Source organism: Neodiprion virginianus, chromosome 2 (genome assembly GCF_021901495.1).
Source record: "Neodiprion virginianus isolate iyNeoVirg1 chromosome 2, iyNeoVirg1.1, whole genome shotgun sequence".
Taxonomy (NCBI): Eukaryota; Metazoa; Arthropoda; class Insecta; order Hymenoptera; family Diprionidae; genus Neodiprion; species Neodiprion virginianus.
In genome coordinates, this window is record NC_060878.1 from 2,746,886 (window position 1) to 2,772,539 (window position 25,654).

At 38.7% G+C, this 25,654-nt stretch overlaps 1 protein-coding gene across 2 annotated transcripts in view; it reads right to left on the reverse strand.

Annotated features, from left to right (window-relative positions):
* Positions 1–25,654, reverse strand: part of LOC124298079 (discoidin domain-containing receptor 2) — a 108,262-nt gene that overhangs the window by 23,028 nt on the left and 59,580 nt on the right. For both annotated transcript variants that reach the window (XM_046749661.1, XM_046749662.1), the window contains one exon: positions 11,309–11,540. In XM_046749661.1, coding sequence (XP_046605617.1) covers positions 11,309–11,540 — 232 coding nt within the window. The remainder of the gene's footprint in view (positions 1–11,308; positions 11,541–25,654) is intronic.

Genomic DNA, 25,654 nt, shown 5'->3' on the forward strand with positions numbered 1-25,654 from the left:
CTAGTCACGATCTTCAACAATATTTTCTATTCTAGTCTCTTCCTAGTTTTCTTCACGCACTTCATCCTGGACTGCGGATATCTTTTTATTGACGTGCAATTGCAAAAGAGGTGGGTTATTAATTTTGTTTCAATACGAGCGATGATGATATTGCGGATAGTGATATTTCACCGAGGCAACAATATTTCTCATGATTTCTTACGTAAGTTTTTGTTTCATCCTTTCACCGGATGAGATGAAAAGTTTGTAGCCGGTCGGTGAGAGTGCTCGCAGAGTTAGAAGTAATATGAGGAGAGTTCTGGATGCAGATCCCTGCTACCGACACTTACCGACTTTTTACCCAGACTCAAACCGTTCTCCGCGATAACGTCATGTGGATAAGTGTCGGTAGTAGGAATCTGTGTCAAGAACTCTCGTTTTAATACTACTAAAATTTACTTAGAAATTTTGACGATAATAATATCGTAACAATAACAATAACAGCAGCAACAGGGCTCGCAAAACAAACATATATATAACGTAACGCATACATGTGTAAAATTGGAAGGTGGGGGGTACAATTTCGCCTCGGGAGGCACTTACGGGTTATTATAAAACTTGAGGCTTAGCCGTCGGGTCGGTGTAATAATTTTACGAACAAGGTTCCGCAGGTGCTGCTAGACTGCGGAATCGGACCATCCGAAAGGCTCGGGGCTGCCAAACCCTTGCCCGAGATACGTAATCGGGGCTGGTCACAAATCCTCCGCTCGAGGAATTATTAAATACGTAAGGGGGATGATCCGTCAGGCGGGCAAGGCTGCCCGTCAGGCTTACAGCTTTGACGGGGTTTCCCTTTGGCCAAACGCGTTTACGACCTCCAGGTGGCTCTTTCCCATTTTTGGGGAGGAATTACCTACCCGCTGATACCGACCTGCAGTGTCCACGATAAAAACTATCGGAATTAGCGACGACGAGGAGGAATGAAAACACATCGATCTTTGGTTTTTATATTTTGATAAGAAGACCGGGATTACCTTCTCAGACCGAAAAGTCAAGCTAGCATACATTTGTTTTTATCCCCTCTTCTTCGTTGGACAATTTAAGGATCTATGGAACCTGGGTTGAAACTCTGCTGGAGTAAAAACACGAATAAGCAAAGGCTAGAGAAATGCAACAGAACCTAATCAACTTGAATTTAATCAAACAAAAATCCCAGGTGTAATTCAGAGGATAAATTTTCAGATCACGAATTTAAATCGTAAAAATTTTATGATTATTTAACAGACTCAGAGAATTTACATTATTTTCAGAAGTGTATTCTTATCTAAGAATCTATCACATATTACTTTCCATTTTGTTGAAGAACAGTTAATTTTATTGACGAATTAATATCGCACAATTCATCTGGCGACGAGCCATATTTTTTCTCGATCTTATTTGCATTTGGCAATTAGAGAGAAAATTAAACCTGATATTATACGCAAAATCGTGATAATAACTTGAGGGCGATAAAGTTACGATTAAGCAAGAAATACGTTGGTGATGTTAAAAATTTATGCACATAGACGATTTGTGAGGGATAATTTCTTTGCAAAAATAATCAGCTAAAAAGATTTTTGTGTGCCGTGATTTCTCCGATTTTGCTTTCATAAAGAAGTGATTGGAGGTAAAATTTATTGATTTATATTCTGCACGATTCGACTGTGCATCCTTTGACTGTACACCACCAAAAATCCGAAAAATGATATGAAAATGGTGCCCTGTAAGGTATCCAAGAATAGCGAATCATGTTGACACGTGTTAATGCATCTGTAAAAAAAAAATGTGTAAAATAATCTCAAACTTTACAGACCTTGCGAGAGTGTTGAGGGATGGGACGGAGGCCAGTGTACTTGCGAAAAGATTTCCATATACTCATTTGAAAGAAATTTGGGAGTGTCCCAGTCAAATTTATAAAAAGTCTAAAGTACGGACCATGCTAATATACATGTATATTACGGTCGCGCTTAGAAAGTTCATTTTTGAATTTCAACTCTCTCACCCCTGAAATCTGCTCGGAATAATTCAAAAATAATTCCCTCATTTTTTTAGATTCTTACATCAACTCTAACACGTGCCCGCAAGAGGTTGGATTTTCCCATTTAACCCTTTCAGGGGCACATCGAATCTACTCAGCGGATTTCGATAAAATCTGGTACAGGGGGATTTGTTGGGTCGCTGACTACAAATATGAACTCAAAATTTTAAAATCCAAAAAATTATTCGATTTCGATATAACTCGATACTCGGGGGTTTTCGAGGTCGCTGATTACGAATTTGAACTCGAAATCCCAAACCTCAAAATTATTGATCTAATATGGCAACATTAAGTGATTCTATCAGGATTTTGATCGGCCATATTGAATCCGCCATTTTGAATTTTTAAATTTTGAGCTCAGATTCGTAATCAGCGATCCAAGAAACCCCTAAGACCAAATTTTATCGAAATCCGTGAGGTGGATTCAACGTGTACTTAAAAGAGTTAAATGGGGAAATCCACCCTCTTGGTGGGAGAACTTAGAGTTGAGATAAAAATCTTAAGAAATGAGGAAATTATTTTTGAATTATTCAAAGTCGATTCGGGAGGGATGAGCCGGTAAAATTCCAAAAATGACCTTCTACAAGGATTACCCTAAAGTATACAGGTAAGCATAAAAATCTGACGCAGCGATCTCTTCGATCCAAAGGTTTCACATATCCGAATACATGTACGCAAGCTTTCAAAGGGGGTTGAAAAATGGTTGTAAATCCGTAGTCGTTGCTGTTTCAGGTTTAACGGCAAAGCGGGGGGAGGGGGAGGGATCGGACTGTCCGGCAAATGAAACGCGTTTCCTTTGAAACAGGTAGGTAGACGTTTCCTGTAAAGAGCCCTTGGATGCGTTGCCTCGCATGCACATGCCGCCAATGTCTACCTGCAGGTATACGTGCGAGCTGTCGCAATCCGGTGTAGGTATATAACTACGGAGGAGGATAGCCGACCAGCCGCAATACGCGATAGGAATAATTAATACTCTCATAAACAAGGACGAGAACCGCCGGCTCAGCTACTCGCGATATCCTTTGCAGCTAGGTTTAGGTATCTGGTATATGTACCCTATACATGGGGCTGGAATTGATCGGACTGCCTGACACCGACCTGCAGCCCTGTCCGCAATCCTCGGCTCTTCTCCGCGACGAGAGAAGTATCTAGTTGTGCTCATAGTGCAACCCTTCGTTATAATATAGGTGTACACATTTTCGCACGGGGTGAAAACGACGTTTGCAAGTGTAATGATCAGTGACCGACCTTAATATCCCGTATAAAAATAACCCGAACAATAATAACTCCAGAAAAAAATTGACAAAGTATTGAATAACATTTAGTTGAATTAAATGAAATTGAATTGCATTTTATAAATGTTATATTTTTGTCACGGGTTACTTCTGTGTGGGTTATTTTTGTATGGGTTATTTTCAAGTGGGTTATTTTTGACGTGCTTTATTTTCGTGTGGGTTATTTTTGCCGTGTGTTATTTTCGTGTGGGTTATTTATGTTTGGATTATATTTGTCATGGGTTATTTTTGCTGTCACGGGTTATTTTCGTCTAGGTTATTTTTCCGCAGGTTATTTTTGCTGTCGCGGCTGATTTTCATGTGAGTTATTTTTGTCACGGGTTGTTTGTGTCTGGGTTATATTTTTCATGGGTTATTTTTTATCACGGGTTAATATTTCTGGAGAATTAGGTCCTAGCACCGTAATAACCCGAAAAACACAAATTTGTGTCAATACAGTTATTCTTGATTGCCGTCAGTCTTCTTATATTTTCTTCCAACTATATTTCGATTGTTTGATATTCGTGTAGCAATAAATTGATATTAAGATTACTTGTTTGGCGGGAGAAAAGGTTTCGGAAACCAAAGTACAGATTTTATTTTACACTAACCGGATAACATACTGTGAACAACTATAATCAAACTGAATAATTACCATTTATATCACATTTTCTAGCACTTTGAACAATATTAAAAATCGTTATGTTACAACGATAATCATTTCGCCAAAATTCCCTGCAGCGGCAACTTTGTAACAAAATAACAATCTTCACAAGCTTAAATTCCAGGTAATAATTATAATCAACATAACATGAAAAAAACTTTGTATCAATTTTTCACCAAGTCGAAACTTCTGCACGATATAATAACGAGCAAGAATATTCGGCCGAAATTAACAAGGAGGGGAATTAAAACAAAGCGCTATTTAAATGAGTGACACTCGCTTCAAGACCGTTTTAATACCGTCTTGTTCATATTTATTTACACGACGTTGTAGAACAACGCTCAGTTTTCTGACAGCGTGTCCGTCCATTTGTATAATTAGCACAAGTAATTATGATAATTATGCCCCAATGAGTTATTGTTATTATTTTTATAACAATGAAACGCGCCCCGACTACGTCGCTGGGTGGGAACGAGGTATTATAATTAGCAATTAGCCCCGCACCTTGTTTAGGCGTGTATTAATCGTCGGGAAAACTCGTGAAAACTTCCGATTCAACCTTTCCGGTATATTAAAAGTCACCCGTCCCCCCCCCCCTTCCCCCTCTCCCCAGAACCTCTTCAACACAGCTGCTTATTGTGTTGTTGACAAATATACTTATTCAACGGCTGTTCATTCGCCTGAAAATCTTGTACGGGTTTTTAATTTGAAAATTTTTTTTTTTTTTTTAGTTTCCGAAAAAACTGTAAGAATTTGTAAATCGATTTTTGAAAAGAGGTACAAAGACGAAGACGAATCGTGAAAATTTTTGGGAAACTATGATAATACCTTAGAAACATGAAAGATCGCCCGAGCTTAATTCAGGGATTGATTTTTTGTCCCTTCTTTATACGTCTGCAAGCCTGTTCGTGCAAGCTCGAGGTGAGAATTCGCGTAAACTACTCGGAGGCGAGACTCGTCGGCTATATTCAAGTGGGGACAAAAGTTTAATGTTTTTTAGTCACATTTAACATGAAAGCTGGCTCGCCGAGGGCGTCATAAATCATTCGAAAAAGCTTTTCTGGAAACTCTCGACTCTTCGCCCTGAGGTTGTTGCAGGCTATACAAGGTGGAAATTATTATTAATACACGTTGTTATTGTGCCGGCCTTGCCAGTGTGATTGTGCATTAGGAATTAACGAGCTTAGGAAAGAATTAGAGACGGGGATGAAAAATGCGAAATAAAGGGGGCGGTTGTTTGCTGTCAGATTAGATATGAATTTTTAACACTAGCTGCCTGGGATTATGGAAGTTATAAGGTACGCACATACAGGAGGTTACAACACGGCTTAATAATTTGGCTCAATCGAGCGTTTCGCGTTATAATGTTATGAGATTTTAATTACAAACTTTTCGAGTTACGGGGATTTTGTTAATTGCATTTACTAATTACAAGTTATGACGGTACGCGTTTTATACGCCCGCAACTATAATAATAATAATAACGGCTGACAAAGGACTGGGAAAAGTTTTCCTCTCCTAAGAAATGTTCGACGGTGTTGTATAGGCATGCAGGCAGGCAGCCGGCTAACATTTCTGTATACCGGCAACTTCGCTTCCTATCGTTTTTTTTTCCATTTCTTATTCGCATTCGCATTCCAGCCTTCTGCTTATTTAACTTCGAGATATCAGCTTCCAATCGCCAAACCTCGTCATCTTTCTTATCAATTTAATTTAAACAATTCTTAAACAAACAAACAAACAAACAAAAAAAAACAAACAAACAAGTATCACCATGTTCTGGTTTTTATAATCAAGAGTTTGACCTTCATATAAATGCAAAACCGTGTTATTATGGCTTGGCAAGTAATCAAATGCAAAGAAGAATTTTCTAATTACGTATCAATGGGAATATGAAACGGATTGTAAATTACATAACAGAGATTCTTATTCCAATCGAGGATTGTAATATTATGATTACAAAACCTGGATGGATAAAACATCGAATAATATATCGCTATCAATTTAATATATGTAATATTAATATGTTTAAGCAAAAATTTATTACAGAGGGAGTATTTTCGAAGTGTAGTAACGTTTTGTAAATTTCGAAAACAAAATTGATGGTGTAATCACGGTAAATGCAAACATAATTCTGATTCGCATCGGGGCGATCAGTTGGTTCGGAATCATGTTCCCCTCTTCTCAAACAAGGGTTCCTACGTTTTTTTTTTTTTTTTCATTCAATCGATGAAAAGCACGTTCTACGGATCGTTCAGTCCCCAATGATGTAAGGAAATAAAAATTAAGGGGTGAATAAAAGCTCGCAATATGCGGTGAACTGATTTATCAAAATTCACGCTTCGCCTGAACAAAATGAAAGTCGTCGAAACGTTATTTCTCATCATATCTCTCTGTCTCTCTGTTTTATTACATACGGGAACTGAATAATAGCGTAGGGCAAATATAGTAATATGATAAAATAATCGATAAATCGGATTATCCGGCGATTACTCATCGCGAATATGAGTATTAGCGCAAAATATATCCGATGGACGCATTAGGAGGAATTGAAACGTCGCGTGACAATATAGAATGAATATTCAAAATGAATAAAAAAAAATATATGTCCATCTGCATATAACGTGAAATGAATTATACAGTATTGCGCAGGTTCATAATTAAATAAATATTTTAATTCACTTTCAGTTAATGCGAAGAGCTGTCGTTGCATTTGGCACGGCATGATTATTCCATCTCGATGAGAGAACGAGCCGGGGAAGGTAAAAAGCCAGAGTATTTTTTCATCCCTTTTTGCAACCCTCGCGTATACCTGCCTACATTTGTTCTTTTTATCCTCTTTGCTTTTGATTTGCATGAGAAGGCGGTAATGAATATATGCTAATCACGAACGAAGTTGGTTCTCGCCTTCGAACTGCTGCTACCGAGACGTAGAGAAGCCAGACTCGTCCTGAATTTGACAAGGATCGGACGCTTTGCCAAAGGGTATCGTTGCAGATCCGAGCGACACGTTACTTCAACCCGTGTCCTGCATAATTATAGATCCTGATTGAAATCCGCAATCGCATCGAAATACCAAGACGCGAAGTTGAGAATCTTTGAAAACTTTTGAAAAATATAAATATGATACATCTCATTGCCGTAGAAAATCGAACGAGGAATAAAACATTTACACGCATCTCAGCTTCAATGATAAAACAGTTTCATACAACTTAGCTCTAGTAATAAAGCAGTTCCGTGCAACTTAGCCCCAATGATAAAACAGTTCCGTGCAACTTGGCTCTAATGATAAAATAATCGTTCGAGATTTCGAGCTAGGGTCAAAGTTCGTTTTTGCAGATGTAGAAAAGGAGTCGCGTCACGAGTTCCAATAACGTTAGAAATCGGCTCGTTAATCCGGCTAATTTGACGGTGTCTTATTGGACTGGCAACGGTAAAAAAAAGCTGTAGAAAGGAAGGAAAAACCGCTTGTTTCTCCTCCTGGGCTCCTCTTAAAGAACGGAATGAGACACGTCTCTCCGCTGTCCGCGATTGTCCCTTCGGTCCCTTTTCAGGGGGCCCGCAAAGCTCAACTTCTCGGCGCCGTCCCGGCGCCTCGTGAATTCAAATGAGGAACTCGGAGCTTCAGATGATCCAGCTTGGGGGCGGATGGACGGGATGGCCTGGCCGATTCGCAAACTCGACAACGGAATACGTGCGTGAGGCGGTGACACGTGTTGAACAACTGTTCTTCAACGCCATTACGAGTAGGGAAAACTGTTGTGCAAGTTAGCAAGATACGAAATTTGCCGATAAAGTTTCACTCGTTTTCTATGCGTTATTATGACAACCCCGGTTTCGATTGTACGGATTCGATTTTCTGTTCAAATAGTATATTTACAGAGGAGGTATAAAATAGTAATGCGCAAGTGTTGAGTATGCTATTTTCCCTAACTTGGTGCGCAAAATTCGGTTTTGCGTAATCAAATGAGTGTGCAAAGTAGTACATTTCTGCACTAATATGCGAATTGAATTATAATATTTTTTCCTAGTGTTACTAGATATTTCGATTCAATTCCAGTACTAGTGTGGGAATGTACTACTTTGCACATTCAACAAAGTACGGAAAATAGAATTTTGCGCACTCATTTATAAAAAAGGATGCAAGTTCCTGAAACCATAAATTAAAAAAAAATTGGCGATAACCTTTATATTCTTCATAATTATTTATCGCTAGAATTTAACTTTACTTTTGAAAATGGTACTCAGAGCCTTTCTTAATTCTTTTTTTCAAATTGATCAGGTGTCCTATGTAGCTGTTTCAAATTCCTACGAAGGTGCATTATAATCAAGATAGGAATTAGAGACCACAAAGATGAAGAAGAAGCATTAAGGAATAGAAGTTTCATTCAAATCAATATAGCTGAAATAAGTTTCGACATATTTTTTCGGAAAACCTTCTCGACCTTCATACAACGAAAACATTTTCGTCAGAGTTAATAATCCAGTGATTAATCAACTGACAACGAGAGGATTACATTGTATAAGCGAACACCTTTTGTTAACGTCAAATTCGTATGACAGTTGGTCCAATTTCAATAAATAATATATCAAGTCCTACCTATAGGCTTATTCTGTTCGAGAATGGATTGTAAACAAATCACCTGACGTGACGTGAACGTATAATATTTCAAAATAGGGAGCATCAATTTATTGTGTGCGATCTGTATCGATTTTTGGTATGAGAATCTAGTATGATACTTAATAAATGTAACGAGTAAGATATTCTGTGCGAAAATTGAGTTTATTTTTTTTTCTCTGTTCCTTTTCTATATGTAGAAGACACGAATATGCTTTAACCTGATTCAACTTGATGAATCTCAATCACTCTTGTTCAGTCTTTGGTTCCTAATTATGCTCTAATAATTTAGTAGATTGGTGAATTTTTTTGAAAGTTCGAAATTTTTCAATATTCATTAACATAAATCAATGATCGGCAGACGAGAAGATGCGATATAAATTGCGACCAAAACGGAATTTCATTCGTAGCATCGGTAAAGTGTGTAATTTAAAAAATTACATACAGATTCAGTGTAAATTCCTGTCAATTAATATTTTACGGGTATAGATATACGCGTATGATACACAAAACGGCTGTGCGAGATCCGCGTGTATTTTCACATACTGCCTAATACAGAGGCAGAAAAGTTTACGCTTCTGCATTTAAATACCAATATGATAGGTATTTACATATACACAAAGTTTGCACGAAATGCAGAAATGCACTAAATTTTTCGTCGGCTCGTTAGTGGGTACATGGCTCGTTAATGGATATTTTCCCATGCACATACACGTATGTACAAATCCAAAAGCAAAGTACATAATCCGGTATTAATTCCGATTCAATATTTGAACGGAAGAATTACGGATATGATCTAGACGCTGGATTTGTGTACATGCATGTGGGATTATTTGCAAGCTCGATTGGTTTTTCCTATCATTTTCCAAAAAGTACTCAAGAAGATCAAGCTGTATATATATATATATATATATATATATAGAAATAAAAGATTTAATTGATAAACGATTTAAAAAATGTCTGTAACATGTTTAAAAATTCTAATCATCACCATAATTTTCAGCACACTTGTTTATTCGTTTAAAATATTCAAAATGTTTTTTTTCTTCCTTGTACATGGGTTGAAAAAACAATTTTTATTCTCCCCCCTTGGATAAATAACGTGATTCGAATAAAGGGAGGAAACAAACAGCAGGGGAAAAAAAAGAATAAAAAAAAAATTGCCATTCCGTCTGATTCTCACGATCAATGAACGTCCGTCAGATGCCAGAATTTTTTTAACTCGTCAATGTCAGAACAAATCATATAAAAATCGGGGAGAAAGAAAAATTAAATGACAGATACGGAATGGGTAGAATTGGTATAGCGTATATTGAAATTTTATTATTTTAATTTTTCTTTTCTTTTCATTTAACGTCACGAATATGTCACAATTAGCAAAATGGTTTCCGTTAAGCGCGCAGTCGAAAAGTAGACGTCTCTAGGTCTGAGCAAATATTTGAGAGGCGCAGGTTTCCTGCACATGCGAGACTTCTCGAATAAAGTTTTGAGTCCCGTAACGTCTTCGGAGCGATACGAGTCGGTGTGCAAAAGTTTCAGTCGAGACTTGAGAGATGCAACTTGCTGGCGCACCTGCGCCATGAAACTCAATCGCGGAGTTCCACTAATCACTGGGAATTTTTAATTTCTATCCTGGAACGCTTCACGGTTTCGTGCGAAAGAAGGAAAATTATAAGAGTGAGAAAAAAGGAAAGAGAAAAAACAACACGAGGAAAAAAAAGGGAGGAGAGAAAAGAGAGCGAAAATAAGAAGGGTGAAATTCTATTACCCTCGGGTGTGCAGACTCCGTAATTTTTATCCCGGTTCAAAGGGGTTCGTTGGGTGCGAGGGGAACGACAAACTTCAGTCGGATGAAATGACATTAAAACAAATCTGTTTTCGCAAATTTCAGGCAGGAGGATATGTGCGGAAAAGAAGAGAAGTGTAGAGGGGGAAAAAAAAAAAAAATTCTGGCGCGATGTAAAAGTTATAAATAAATATGTGAGTCGAAATTTCGTATCTTATAAATCTCAATGCAATTTTGATTTCATTTTCAGCTCCTCGAAAATAGAATTTTACTCAGTCGTTAGAATTGAAATAATGAGAAAAAACAAAGCATTTTCATGATAAGTTAAATTTTATATACGCATAGTGCTGTGTGAATTTATCCGTCCGAGTTAAATGTTGCGTAACTGATTCATGATGAATAATCCGCGGTGATTAACCGCTACGATTTTCCACTAAATTATATATTTTTTTTTTTTTGCTTTCGCTCCGTGTTTTCCCCAACTTGAACAAAATCAATCTTCCTCATTTCACCCTGTTTTTGTAAATCCCCGCACGTGTTATGTACCGTGTGATAAAATATGTGGCGAAAATTATATGTACGCCTATATAAGTAACCGTAATCAATTAACGAGCTGTAATTCAAAAAATAAAAAAAAATAAAAATATACAAATAAAATAAAATTCTGTCAGTCGTTCGGAGCAGCAGAAAAAAAAAGAAAACGATATAATTAAAGGAAAAAATAAAACACTGCCCGAAGACAATTAGGTAAAGAAGCGAATTAGCAAAAGGCTGCAAGTGGCATTTTTCTCGAAAACGGAAGGAAATGGAATTGGGAGTTTTAAAAAAAATTTCTTCTTCTATTCGGTGGTGCAGAAGAGGGTGAGAAAAAAATTTCTCTTGGAAGTGTAATATTATATATTATACTCACGTCCATTCCTCGCCGGTTTCTCCACCTCGTCCACTTGGTGAACCCGTTGCGCCAATACTCGACGAAATACTCCTCGGTGTATTCGACTCCGTGACCGTTTCCAAACCTTCCCTGAGTCCGGGCCGAGGTTAGAACCCTGGTGGTGTGGAGATTGATCTCGAGGTACTCCTTGCCTTCCTTGGTCACCATGTTTCGGGGACACCAAGCGCCGCCACCTTTGTCCTGGCGCAGTCTGAAAGCACGTTGCAAGCTCAAACGAGGGATTTTTGCCTCTTTCAGAAATTAGATATGAAAAAAGGACAAAAAACTGAGGAATTCGTAACGTTGATGAGTCGTGAAATAATTGTTTTATGGAAAAATCATGATTGTACAGTTTTTAAAACCGTAGCATAACATAACGTGAATCATATTAAAGGCATTGACTTTTTTTTCACTTTTTTGTTTCATCGTTCAAGTTTGTAAAAAATATGAGGTCGGTCAAGCGGTATAAATATGGAATTGGGAAATGTATCGCTTTTTTTTTTTATTTCGCCGAATGAAGCACCGCGGTATTAAAAAACTGCTCAGCTTCCATGAGTGCGGGCATATCACCACCGCAGATGCACGGAGGAAATGAATTGCGGATTATATACCTGTAGGAAGAAAAGCCAAACCCCCGTTTTCACACCCCGCGTTATAACAATTATGAACATCGTAACAAGCTGGGTGCAGTGAATTCGGTGTATATTAAAAATTCATCACCATTGTATACAGTTTGCTGCAAGCTCAAACAATATGTTTGTACAAAATTTCATTATGTAGGGAATTGAATTACATACTCGGTTACAAACTGTTCTTGTACGTACATGTATGTATATATAGAAATTTGTTTTCCCGCACGATGTAAATTGTCAGCCTACGATAATATCGTGATAATACAAGCAGCAATAACAGACAGCTTCTAGATACAGATTTTTGTACCGCCATTTTACCGACAGTCCCAAGACACAAACCTTTTCAAAATCTAGAATAATCTGGAAAAAAGGTTTGTGTCTTGGGAATATCGATAAGATGTCGGTAAAGGAATCTGTATTCAAAACCAGCCTTGTATTGCTACTTATATAGATAAAAAATAGTGGTTTTCCATAAGAGGATTGCTCTCTCAATGATTGTCAGCGAATAAGGGACAGCTTGTGATAGTTCAGCAATACCCAAATTATCAATACCTGAGTCCTCAGAGATACAATAAGCGGTGGCTTGCTGACCCGATACAATATTGCTTATACTGGTTGAGCTAAGCGGTCAGATAACGCGTCAATATCGTTAAGCGTTCTGGCTCAAAGCCGACTAAGCATGGTCCAGCCCTCCTCCATCCTTCTCTCTCTCTCTCTCTCTCTCTCTCTCTCTCTCTCTCTCTCAGGTTGACCTATTGCGCTTTAAAGCTTAAAGCCCGGTCCTACAGATAATATGCGGATGCTGTATAAACTGACAAAAAAGGTATTGTGTATAATCATTATATCGATGTTCTCTTTCGTACTCTTTTTTTTCTCGCTCTCTTTCTTTCTCTCTCTCTCTCTCTCACTTTTTCTCTCTTTTCCCAAAAATAATGTTTTTCTGACGGGTATCAGATCAGACACGTCTGCTAGGAGGGAGGTGTGGGCGAGGAACGGATTAAAAGGGTGGGACTTCATTAGAATAAAAGAGATAAATTCGGAAGAAAAGAAATAAATAAAAAAAAGAACGGCGGGTCATTCGGATATCAGTTTTTACAATCGGACCCTTCTTTTTTTGCTTATCCCTTTGCCGGAGGATTTACGACCGTTGAAAATCTCACAAGCATGAAGAAGAAAGAGAGAGGAAAAAAAATAAAAAAAACTTTACATCCCTCCGAAATTTCACTCCACTTGATCCTTAGAATATGTAACCTGACTATTGTATTGCAGGTAATACAGGCATAGGCATGTATATAGGTGCATGTACGCGTTATATGTATATGTACATATCGTACGTATAGTCAGTTCGAGAGTGAACTTGGGATAGCAATTAAAGACAACCTTCTAATCAAGCTTAATTGGCTGTACCGCGAGATGTACCTTCTTACTCTGACAATCCTTCCTTGTCTAATTTAACGATCAAACGGCGATTCGATTCCGCAGCCATATTCGCAAAGCCTTCAGCAATTTCCCACTCGTGCCTGCCGGCTGCACCACTTTAATTACACAATCGGTGTAATAAAAACTGTAGTCTCGGAGGATTTAACGCTCATTGTTACGCGTCTTATTTCACTCCCTCCTCTCTCTAAATCTATAGGCTAATTTACAATTAGGCACTTGTTTCATAATTCCTTTTAATTTCACTCCCTTGGGTTGGAACGTGATCTCGACTTTCTTGTTTTCGCATTTTTTAACTTCGTTTTTTTTTTTTTTATGGTACAGGATCTAAATTTATACGATCATAAAACTTATCGAAAGATACCCATCAATTTCAAAGATCAACAAAAAGATAAGAAAAGAAGAATAAAATTTTCCAACCTTGAAGTAAAGTGATAATTAAATTTCAGATATGTTACATGAAAATGATACGACGTTGAAAAGATCGTTGTTAAAAATTTTCAAGGTCAATTCAAAATCGTACAATTAATAATCGCAGTACAATATTCTGTATAAAGATACATCCATGTATGATACGAATAAACTCCGCATATACATAATATATGCGAAGTTAATTTATAAAATCTGATTTGCCGCATGGCGAGTCAGACAGATAATACACATACATATATATGTTAGAGTTACGTATCGCTGCTGTGATGGAGAAGCCAATCAGACAGGCCGAGGATGCACTTGGATTTGTAAAGGGTACGTATTATGTATAGGTATAATATAAGTAAGGGAAACCACGGACCCAGAAGAAAGGGGGAGAAACGAGAACGAAGAGGAATAGTACTTATACCTATACATATAAGGTATGTACAGATATACCTACGTATGTATAATAGGCGAGTAGAATCAGACGGGGGAGAGTTGGCTTCCTGCAGGGGAGAAGTGGAGGAGGCATTACCTGCGATGGCGCGCGCCTCATCGCTCGAAAGATGCATTAGCATTGCTAATGACGACCGTCGTTACCACCACATGCTGCAGGAGCCCCCCTTCAACCCACCCCTGGAATAGCCGAGAGGATATCCACCCCATAGCACTTTCCTTTACACCCTGGTCTCAACAATTCGCCTTGACTTCGACGTCGAATCGTGCCGAATACGTCGCTAATTTATCTCTTTCGCGATATAAAATTATGTGGAATTTTTCGTAAAAGTTAATAGTTTTACTAGCACGTCGTTAAGGATATCGAAATCTATCGAGTAATTGTTGTGCGATGGGAATAAAGTTGAAGAGAATGAAATATACTCATTAGTGTCGTATTTATTTACAACTTTTCTCAGGTTTTATTTGGTCATTCCACAGGTTGGTTCCAAGTGAAGAAAGAAAAATCTGCTTGAGCTTAGCACGATCCGATAAGTGAGCTTAATTATTAGGATGTGGCTTCGAGAATATGAATTAGAAGAATGCCTAAATTATTGTGATTTTTTTTTTTTTTTTTTTTATTTTTGGTTAGAGATTTTTAAGACTAAAACACTTTTTGTTACAATTTAAGCTTTTATAGACTCCAAATTCGAAATAGTAAGAAATTCAAAGAGCTGCAATATTAAAAAATTATCATAGGATCAACAGTTGAGAAAAAACGATAAGATGTCACCGTTTTTCGGCTGTATCTTTTGAACCTGCCGATCTAGACCGAAAAATGGTAAGAAGGCAAGAAAACTCTCTTCAAGTGTCAGCTCTTATGCACGAAACGAATATTACTTACAGGCATATAAGTAGGGCTAATTTTCCTCGCGTAATATCTGCACGCGCAATAAATAACACCTGGGATCTTACCGAATTAGTGAAATACAGGCGAGCTGCTCGGTGTCGGGTGAAAGGCCCGTTATGGGGTAGAATTATTGTCAATAACGGCGGAATCGCACTCTCTCCGTATTGTGCGGCCTGCCTGTTACGTATCAAGGCTTAGGGTATCGATTTGCCCGGAAGCTTCCTCCTTACTTCTCATGGCTTCGATTCTACTGAAGGTACAATGTTCTGTGACCCTGAACCAGGCATATTTTTTATAAGTAGTAATATCAGACCGGTTCTGGATACAGATTCCTATAACCGGCATCTTACCGACACTCCCAAGACACTAACCTTCCCAAAATCTAGAATAATCTAGAAAAAAAGGGTTCGTTTCTGAAATATTCTAGTGGAAAGGTTTGTGACTTGGGAGTGTCGATAAAATGTCGGTGCAGGAATCTGTGTCCAGAACTGGCCTTGTATTGTTACGTAAGTAAGCTAGGCAGGCTTCTTTCTTGCTTCTCATGGCTTTGATTCTCCTGTAGGTATAATGTACTGTAACCCTGAGCCAGGCAAATATTTTGTATAAATAGTAATACAAGACCGGTTGTAGATACAGATTCCCGTAACCGACATTTTACCGACACTCCCAAGGCACAAATGTTCGCAAAATCTAGAATAACGTAGAAAAAAGGGTTCTGGTCTGAAATATACTAGTAAAAAGGTTTGTGTCTTGGGAGTGTCGATAAGATGTCGGTGCAGGAATCTGCGTCCAGAACCAGCCTTTATATTGCTACGCCAGCAATCTAGGCAAGCTTCCTCCTTGCTTCACATGGCTTCGGTTCTTCTTTAGGTACAACCACTAACCCTGAATGAGGTATATTTTGTATTCAGTAAAGGACCCAAGTATTTCGTTATCTGTCTCTTGGGCCACGCGAATTCAGCCGCAGCGCTTTGCCATACAAGGAGTATGAATTCATTAATTTAATTTTTTTCCCTCCTTTTCCTTAGTTTTTTTTTTTTCGTTTCTTATTTTAATTTCAAGTTCGAGACCGCTTTCACTACCTCTTATCACATAACTGAAGTAATTAGGCTATTCGAATGGAGAACCCGTTACCATTTAACCCCATGGACAGGTAGATTATACTATACTTATACCTGTTGCTAGATAAGCTCGATGTTCAATTACACTCGAGATTGTCTGACTCCTTAATTTGGGCAATTTTTTCATTTTTTGTTCTGGGAAGCTCCGGTTTTTCTCACGCTCATTAGTCAGGGGAACGAGTTTCGGTTTTAATTTCTTGACGGTGTAATTCAAGAGTTTCCCATCGTATACGAATGAGAACTTCTGAAATTTTGATCATTCGAGTCCACAAAACCCTCGAGATAGAATTTGATCCGAATTTGAGCTCAATAAGTCAACAGATATAAGAATTATGAATATTTTCTCTCCTCGCGATGTTAAAAGTATATAAGCTAAAATTTTTCATGGAAATGTATATAATTTAATATTGAACTGTGGCGTAAGATTTTTTCATTCAAGTATTCCAACTCATTTATTTCTCTACCAGAACTGAGTGTTCAAAATTAAATATTCAATAATATATTCCTCGCTGAATTCAAACTTGAATCCAAATTAAAAAAAGAATGATGCTTCATTAAAATGAATACTTTTAATTATCCATCCACTATTTCTATTTCCATAAATATGAATAATTCTATGAAAATTTCGTATTATTGCTTTCTTTCCTGTCTTACATGTTTTCTTGTGATTTCGAAATACGAAGCAACGTAGAAAAAAAAAACTTCACCAAAATTTCCCCTCGGCTCAAAACAAAAAAACAAAAAATTTCTTGCAACGAAAAATCGGCCTGCCTTGACGTATTGTAAATCGCAAAAATGTTAATCTCGGCAATTTGGATGTAAGAGGCAAGCGTAAGCACCGCTTACATGGATCAACGGTAATTAATATGCAAAACGGGGCTGGAGACGCGGGGCAAGTTGCCTATACTATCCGACGACGACGACGAGGATGAGGAGGAGGAGGAGGATGATGATGACGACAACGGTGCCCGGGATTCAACACGTGTTTTATTCACCCGTTAAATCTTAACGCTCTTTGAAATTCTGCTTACGTAGCGGCCCGCCGTGCGACAATCGCGTTGGTGTAACACCATATATACATATATACATATTACATTAGGGTGCTTCGTTTGAGACGAATATTTGTTTTTTTTAGCTCAATTCACGGTACATCACTCTGAGCATCCAAAAAAGCATTCTCACCAAAGATGAGCTTTTAATTTTGATTCCAAGTACTCGCTAAACGAATTTGAAATTTCTCCATTTATTTAACGCGTAAATTTCAATTTTTTTTCTGAAAAAAATTAGTGATAATAATAACACCAATAATCATAATAATGACAATTACAATTTTGTATCAGCGATACTGTAATTAATTTTTTTTCGACAATAATTTAATGAATAAGTACTGAAATCTAGGCTAAAACGAGGATATTTTGAATTTTTCAATGTTCAATTGGATGTATCTCTTAAACTACTAGCCTTACGGGTTTTGCTTACATGACTTTTTTTTTTGTAGGAAATTTAATTTCCTACAAAGAAGTCAAATACAATTTTGCTGTGAAATTACTGGTTCACGAGAATAATGAAAAAAACCATAAAATTAGAGAAAAAATCGGTTTTAAGACTTATTACTGACGAGTCGGTTCATAAAACATAGATTGGCTGTAGGTGCTTTCAAAGAGCAAAGAATCCCCTGTAATTTACATCTACAGCCGATTGAATATCCTTAAGTGCCGCGTTGTTTTAGATAATTGGATAAAAAAAAAAAAAAAAAAAAAAATCGAAATTTACGTGTTAAATAAATGGGAAAATTTCAAAGTCGTTTAGCGAGTATTTAGAATTAAAATTAAGAGCTCATCTTTGGTGAGAATTCTTTTTTAAATGCTTAGAGTGATATTCCGTAAATGGAGCAAAAAAAAAAAATAATCGTCTCAAACGAAGCACCCTAATATACGTACAACCACACTATACACTATACACAATATATACTATACACTATATATATATATATTGTTTTTTTCACGTACACGGATACCATACCCCCCTTTTTCACCCCTTATTTCCTCCTTTTTTTCACCATCCGACCGTCGTACTTTTCCTCTCGAGCTCGTTATTCCAACAGATTCTGGGTGGGTACATAACGCCACTTTCCACCTCGCCCTCCTCATCTCATCCATCCTATCCCACCCACCTCTGACACGCGTATATCAACCCCAAACTCTCCCGGTTTACGCTCACGTTTGATAAGCTTTTTGCTGACTCTTTCGACTTTTTTTTCTCTGTTTCCCCATGTTTTTTTTTTTTTTTTGCTCCCTTCTTTTTCAATTACAAATTCTGTTTCGGCTTCCCCCTCCCCCCTTCCTCCGCCCACCTTCGCCCCCCTCGCCAGCTGTTTTATTTTCACATTATACTATACATTACTTCGCGATATATTATCGTGCAACGTTTACGTTGAGTACGTGGTGTTTAATTTTTTTTTTCTTTTTTTTTTCGTCGCAATTTTTCATCTCCAGATCCTGGGGGGGGGGGGGGGGGAGGAGGGCGGGAGGTCTTCTGCATGTACGGAGATAAAACGCGGGTTATATTTTATGCCAAGAATGTGAAAAATTAATGAAATTATTACACAGATACGTGGGTACGGTTGACAGATGCGCTTGAACGTGTCGATTTGAAAATATATTTAAAAAGATACGAATGAGAGAAGAAAAAAAAAATGTAAAAATTCGGATTAACCCCGAACGAAAAATATTCTCACAAATACGGTTGTCGGGGAAAATCGCGTGCTGCTCTTGAGGGTCGAAAGAAGAGGGCGCGTCGTTTATGTAATAATGAAAAGAGTGCGGGAAGAGGCAGCGGAGATATTAATTGGCGTTAAATTACACGCGAGGGAAGGCGAAATCGGACGGGGAGGGGAAGGGGGGTTAGGATTATAAACATAAAGGGCAGGTGAGCGGGTGTGTTACAGGCATATAGACAGGGTTGTTAATTAGCCGCCTGAACCTTCGCAGGATCATTTCCTCACGTAATCATCCTAATTTAGTGATTTTTCGAGAACTCGTTCTTTTCTTTTTTTTTTTTTTTGTTGCCCCCCCCTCCCCCTCTCTTTCTCTATTTCGAGTCGCATCCGAACGAAACGAGCTTTTAACTGAATTTTTACAAGTTTTCAGAGTATGAAAATACTTTTACAGAACTGGTTATTGTTGAACGAGAAAAATATGTGTATATACGTATTATGTACACGTATGAAAGTATTTTTTCTTTCTGGCACACTCAAGAGCATTTTTCATTCAACATTCCGTTTTACGAATCGAAATTCCAGTCACGACGTGACGGACACGTGGAAAAGGGCTGAATTTTGCGCAGCTGAGAGACACGGACCCCGTAGAAGTTTGACGCAAGAATACAAAACAGGCGCGAGGGGGTGGAAAGTAAAAAAAAAAAAAAAAATAAATAAACATTTCTTCAGTCGAATAATATGCTCACGATTTGAATCCCCGGCTCTCTAATATATACATTGTTTTATATACACGTGTGAGACACATTTTTATCTCAAGGTAATATATGGACAGTATGTAACCCGTGAGTGATAATAAAGTTATCTAACATATATTTTTTTTTTTTTTGACTAAAATGAAAAATGTGAGCATGGAAAATAGTATTTGAAATTTAGATGTTACCTAAGATCACTTCTAATCGGATCAATCTAATTATTTATTCACTAATAACGATAAATAAATGTTTTGTGACTCAAGTATTTTTTTCCCGCGTAAAATAGATCTGGCAACAGCGCATGTAGTAGATGTCTGTTGTTGGCAGTGTTTAGTTGAGTTTCATTGATAAATTTAAAAAATGAGGAACGAAACAACTCAATTTTGAAACAACTACGACGATTTGAGAGGAACAAAAATTAATAAATGGAAAAAAAGTTTTTTATCCGACGTTGCCACACTTTGCAATTCATTTTTAAATATGGCTGACTGATATTTTCGTGAATTTTCTACCATTTAGATCAAATTACTCACAAAACTACACGTCAGAATACGTTTCTTATAATTTCTGTGTAATCTACGAGAATTGATTAATAACAATTACAGTATGTTGTATTTTTATCTTCAGCAGTTGTGATTGAGTATCAAATTTTTGATACTTAATTACAGAAAAATTACTCATCAGATCTGTATCAGAAAAATTATTTTATACGTTTTATACACTGTACTGCAAAAAGAAGACAAAAACCGTCTCTACCGGTAAGTTAGAAGACTGTATTATACTTGGAGCACCATACCGGGTTTCAGGAGGAGCAGAAGTCTATTACCACCCACCCATAGCCGCGTTACACAGATGCGGAAAACTTTTGATCCGATATTGTCGCGAGGAGTATAATAAGGGAGGGGGGCTAGGTACGATTCGGAGGGGCGGAGGAAAATTTTTCGGCTCAAACTTGATAAAATTTGCGAGCTTCGGCCGAAAGTTTTGGAAATATTTCCTTCCCTTACAGAGCAGATACACTCTCGGCGGTTTTCATCCACTCGGATCTTTCCCTCCCTTCATCCCCCAAAAAATAAGGTAATCTCATCGCCGCTCCCGGTGTGCAGATAGCGGAGAAATCTTGGAAGAGGAAGGGGAGAGAATACCGAGATGTGGTACGCGTGTATGGACCATCTGGAGGAATGCGGGGGGGGGGGGGGGGGGGGGAGGAGGCGAAAAAACGTGGAATTCTTTATCGATCGGGGGTGTTTCATGTCCCTCGGTAATATTTCGACCCCCCTTCTCCCCGACCCTCGTAGCGGGTGCGGTTAAGAAGAAAAAGAAAAAAAAAAAAATATTACTACCGATTTTCTTGAAAAATATCCACACCTATTTTTATTTTTTTTTTTTTTTTTTTTATTTTGGCGCTTTTGATTTCAAGGAAATTTAAAACACGATCGTGGTTTTTTGAACGGAAACTTTTGTACAGTTTCGCGTAGTTTTTGCACGTAGACGATCGTTGTAAAATTTTTAATCGCATTTTCGCTGTAGTTTTTACTTGTTGTATAAAAGTTAATATTTTTCTGCGATATTTTTTCCATGAATAACTGTTATTACTTCGATTAACCCAAGGTTGTAGATGTGTTCTTTGATGTTGTAATTGTAAGACCTACCAGTTTTTTTTTTTTTTTTTTTTTTTACAATTATCCACACAGTCTACGCGAAAAGTTTGTACCGTTTCTTTTTAATCTTAAGCTTTTACGTACGAATTTGTACAATAATGTAGGCTTTTCTTTTCTTTCTTCGTAGCGATTTCTTTCAGGCAGTTAATTTTTTTTATTTCGTCGTGAAAAATAATACATACGTAACAAAGATTTCCGGCAAATTTTTGTTCATCGATTCCCGAAATATCGTAGAAATTATTCTCACCAATCGGACGCGCGAAACAAATCGACGTTTCGCTTCTTCTCACACGCAGATTGATCCGAAAGCTCCGCTTTTCGCCATCTCTCCAGCATCCCCAAGGGTTGCTTTTCAACGTTTCACGATAATTTCGTGTATCGGACACGGATCGGCATGTCGCCACATTCCCCCCCTCATCCACCTCCACCTCAATTCGCCAACTACATTTGGCCAGGGTTCACGAGGGTGTGACACCCCGGCTATCCCGATGTGTCCTGTAGCGGCTGCTGGTCGTCGTACGGTATTATTGAATATGCCCGCCAGAAATGCGCGGCCTCGAAATATGCCATCAGCTAAATGACCCGTAAAAATTCCTGCTTCAAGTCCCCCTTGACGATTTTTTATACTCAGCCGAAATCCCCCCCCCCCCCCCCCCAGGAGTACATTTCTCCCTTTTACTTATCAATTTAGTAATTTTCTTTTTTTTTTCTTTTGTCGCCGTTACTCGTTTTATCAAACCCTGAATTTGTGTATTTGAATATCGTTTATTTATTATTATTATTATTATTATTATTATTTTTTTTTGTTCTCTCTTGATTTCGCCTTTAGACTGCGTAAGGAGATGGAAGAAAGATACGAGTAATTGAAAATAAAAACGAGAAAGGGACTCTCGAGGAGTATTATACATATCAGGGAGCCTGACATACAATCTGCGGAATACGACAAGATCGTCGTTAAAAGGTTGAGGGTGAAGGCCAGTCAGCCTGAGGAATTCTTCAAACGGCATTTGAGATAAAGGGCATTGAAGCGATGTGTGTGCGTGTAGAAATACGAGTATACGCTTAACAAGGAGCGAGTGGATAAAAGAATTCCCAAAATCGCGTCTCGTGACTTTCGTTAACCTCTCGTTATACGGGAATTCGAATCAGATCGATGCGCGGACGAGAGAGGTGTTCCTGGAAAACGGTTTTATACCGATCGAAAGGAAATCCGGCGATGTTTTCCGAATCAAAAGAACGACACGGGACAATCAAATTTTCTACAATAAACAAAGAAGGAGAGAATTAATAAACAATTTGAAAAATAAAACAAATACAACAACGTCGCGTGAATTCAGACCCGTTCACGATATTCATCGGAGCTTTTCTCACCGTTCTCCAAAAGCCGGTATATATTATAGATAATGGATGCGGCCCGGCTGAGGAGTTCCGCACTATCTGCCTAAAAGTTTTCGACTGACGTGGCCCAGTTTCCACCCCCGAGTCAAAACTACCCCGGCCGATTCTACTGCATCTCGCACCGAGTACCCGTACAATTTCACCGCAAGAGGCTCTCCGAATTTGTCGCGGTTTCTCCCTCTTCAATTTTTTTTTTTCTTCTCTTCTTCTTTCTTTGTCTCATTCGCTCCCTTCTGTTTTTCTCACCCGAATTCCTACGGTTCCTAAAGTTACAACACCTAAGGATTGTTAAGCCTTCGGTATGCCCGAATTTCGGGCTGAATAGTAAGTGAAAAAAAAAAAAAAAGAAGAGACCAAAGAAATCTGTAATACAATCGTACGAGTGAAACATAACGATCGAAGACGAAGTTGAGAGTTTGTCAAATCACGCGTCAAACTCCCGTTGTTTAAGGTATTTTAATTCCACGCAGTGATTCGAGCAGCAAGGCGAGAAGGATTTGTCAAGAACCAGGGTGGTGACAGGGTGAAGTAATGCCTCTTCCAATTCAGGCCCGTGTCAAGGTGACGTCTCACACCCCCTCCACCCTCTTCTTGCACCAACTTCTGCTTGTACTTGTTCGTGCGTGCCCGTTGAATAGCCCTATTATACCTCCAACACAAGCGCTCTAGGAAAGTGCAAGGAGGGTTCGAAGGGGGGGGGGGGGGTGGGGATGCGCGAGTTTCGTTATCAAAAGAACGGTACGTATGACGCTTTGGTTCGTTTTTATTTTTTTTTTTTTCCGTTTCTTCGCGTTCGAGATTTATGCCAAACCTTCGTCGTACGCGACGTAGCTGGTATGGGTGTATACGGAGTTAGCCTCTCTAGGTTCCGCGACACAATATCAAGCCTCCACCCCCCCCCCCCCCCCCCCCCCTCCTTTCAACGCCCTTATACCGATTCTATACCCTCGCGCATCAATGTGTGTATCCGAGTACCAGCGCGTTATTTGCGTTGATGCGCCACGCGAAGGATTCGCCCGTAAATCATGTGACCCACCACCACCACCACGTGCGCGTCTCTCTTCCCCCACCGTTACCTACACTCACCTCGCCGTTTCCAACCCCTGAAAATACGGAACTGTGTACAGGAAGTGGCGGAAACCGTTGCCGATACGATACGATACGCGGCAGAGCGACACGTCTCTACATGTGGATAGTTACAAATGGGACACACTCCGCATCTGCGTACCTCGCACACAAACGCACACACACACGCGCACGTGCATGTATATACATTATATATTAGGTAGATATGTACAATACATACATTTCTTCGTATATACTACGCGCGCACACTCACACACACATATATATATAAATAAATGTCCATATATGTATGTATACAAAGGTAGTACAGATGCACGCTCGGGGTTTCGCTTCATCCCCACGACATGACACCTCCATCACACGGTTAAGGGTGGGTTGCCGACCATTTGTCGCAGCGGTGAAAGCCATACGATACGTGCTACGTGGCGGGCCACCAGACGCAGGTTCCGATTTCATCCATCGAATTTGCTGCCCTGCAGCTATCGGTATAAGGTATAAGTCGACGACCATCTTTCTTTCTTTTTTTTTTTATTTTACCCGCCCGGCAACACCTGAGTAATGCTCGCACGTCACCGGGCTTCGATTCTTACCAATGCCGCCTATTATATGGCTGCCTTGATAAAGGCCTCGATTTGTCTCGAGGAGCCCTGCGGATCATCCGTCTGACTGGGTATACTCACGTGACTGTGTATGTATGCATGTGAGCACGAGTGTGTGTACCTTTTAGGTGGGCATGTATACATATACCTATGTAGGCACGCAGCTTGGTATATGCTACATATACCGGAAACGCGACAAGAAACACAGTTTTTGCCATCCCTTCCTGCACGCGGACTCCACCGTATCCACTATCCACCCCTTCTAGCACAGATGAAAGCTATACGGTATATACATATAGCCTCGATGGCTGAGGAATTGGTCCCAAGAATTTACGGGAATCAAGATCGGTTATCGTTTCAACCGATCGGTCGTTTATTTCTTTCTTTCCAGGGTTTTTTTTCCTACCCCTCAGTTTCCCCCGATCTATTTTTTTTTTTTTTTTCTTAGTTTCTTTTTTGTCCATATGTCCTTAGTCCGCATGAACGCGAAAATTCGATTCCAGTCAGAGTGCGCGAGAAAATAAGTAGACGGATGAAAACCGAGGGGTAAGGACGAAAAACAAAAGGGAGAAAATAAAATAAATAAAAAAAAAAAAAAAAAAAAATGGAAAACTTTCTCAAAGTGCAAGCTTTCACTTTCTAACCCCAACCCACTCTCTGCAAATTGTCGAGGCACGCATGTTTCGGTTGGTAGGTAAAAAAGGGACCAGGGTGGTCGTGTTTTTTAAGAACAGTATTATCGATTTTTCATCCCTTGCTCGGATTCATGGTGCTCGGTTAAAAATCAGAATTTCGACGAAGTAGAGAAACAAAACTTGAAAGAGAAAAAATCGTCCTGCGCGGAATGCAATTTCGCCGGATATAGTCATTTTGCAATTTCGATACAAGTGAACGATAAAAAAAAAGTGACAATTTGGCAAATATATTTTACAGAACCGTGTTGATTACAAAGGAAATTATCAATCAAAGGTTTCACAGGATGGCCACAAATTTTTGGGGGAATAAAATTCCATGACAATTCCAGGATTTCCAGGATCTAAAAACTTGTTACCTCAAAAAATTATTTCCAATTCTCGTGACAGAAAATGATACTTTCAGTATTTTCAATGACGAGATTAAAAATTGCCCAACAATTCCAGGTTTATTCCATGACCCCTTTTA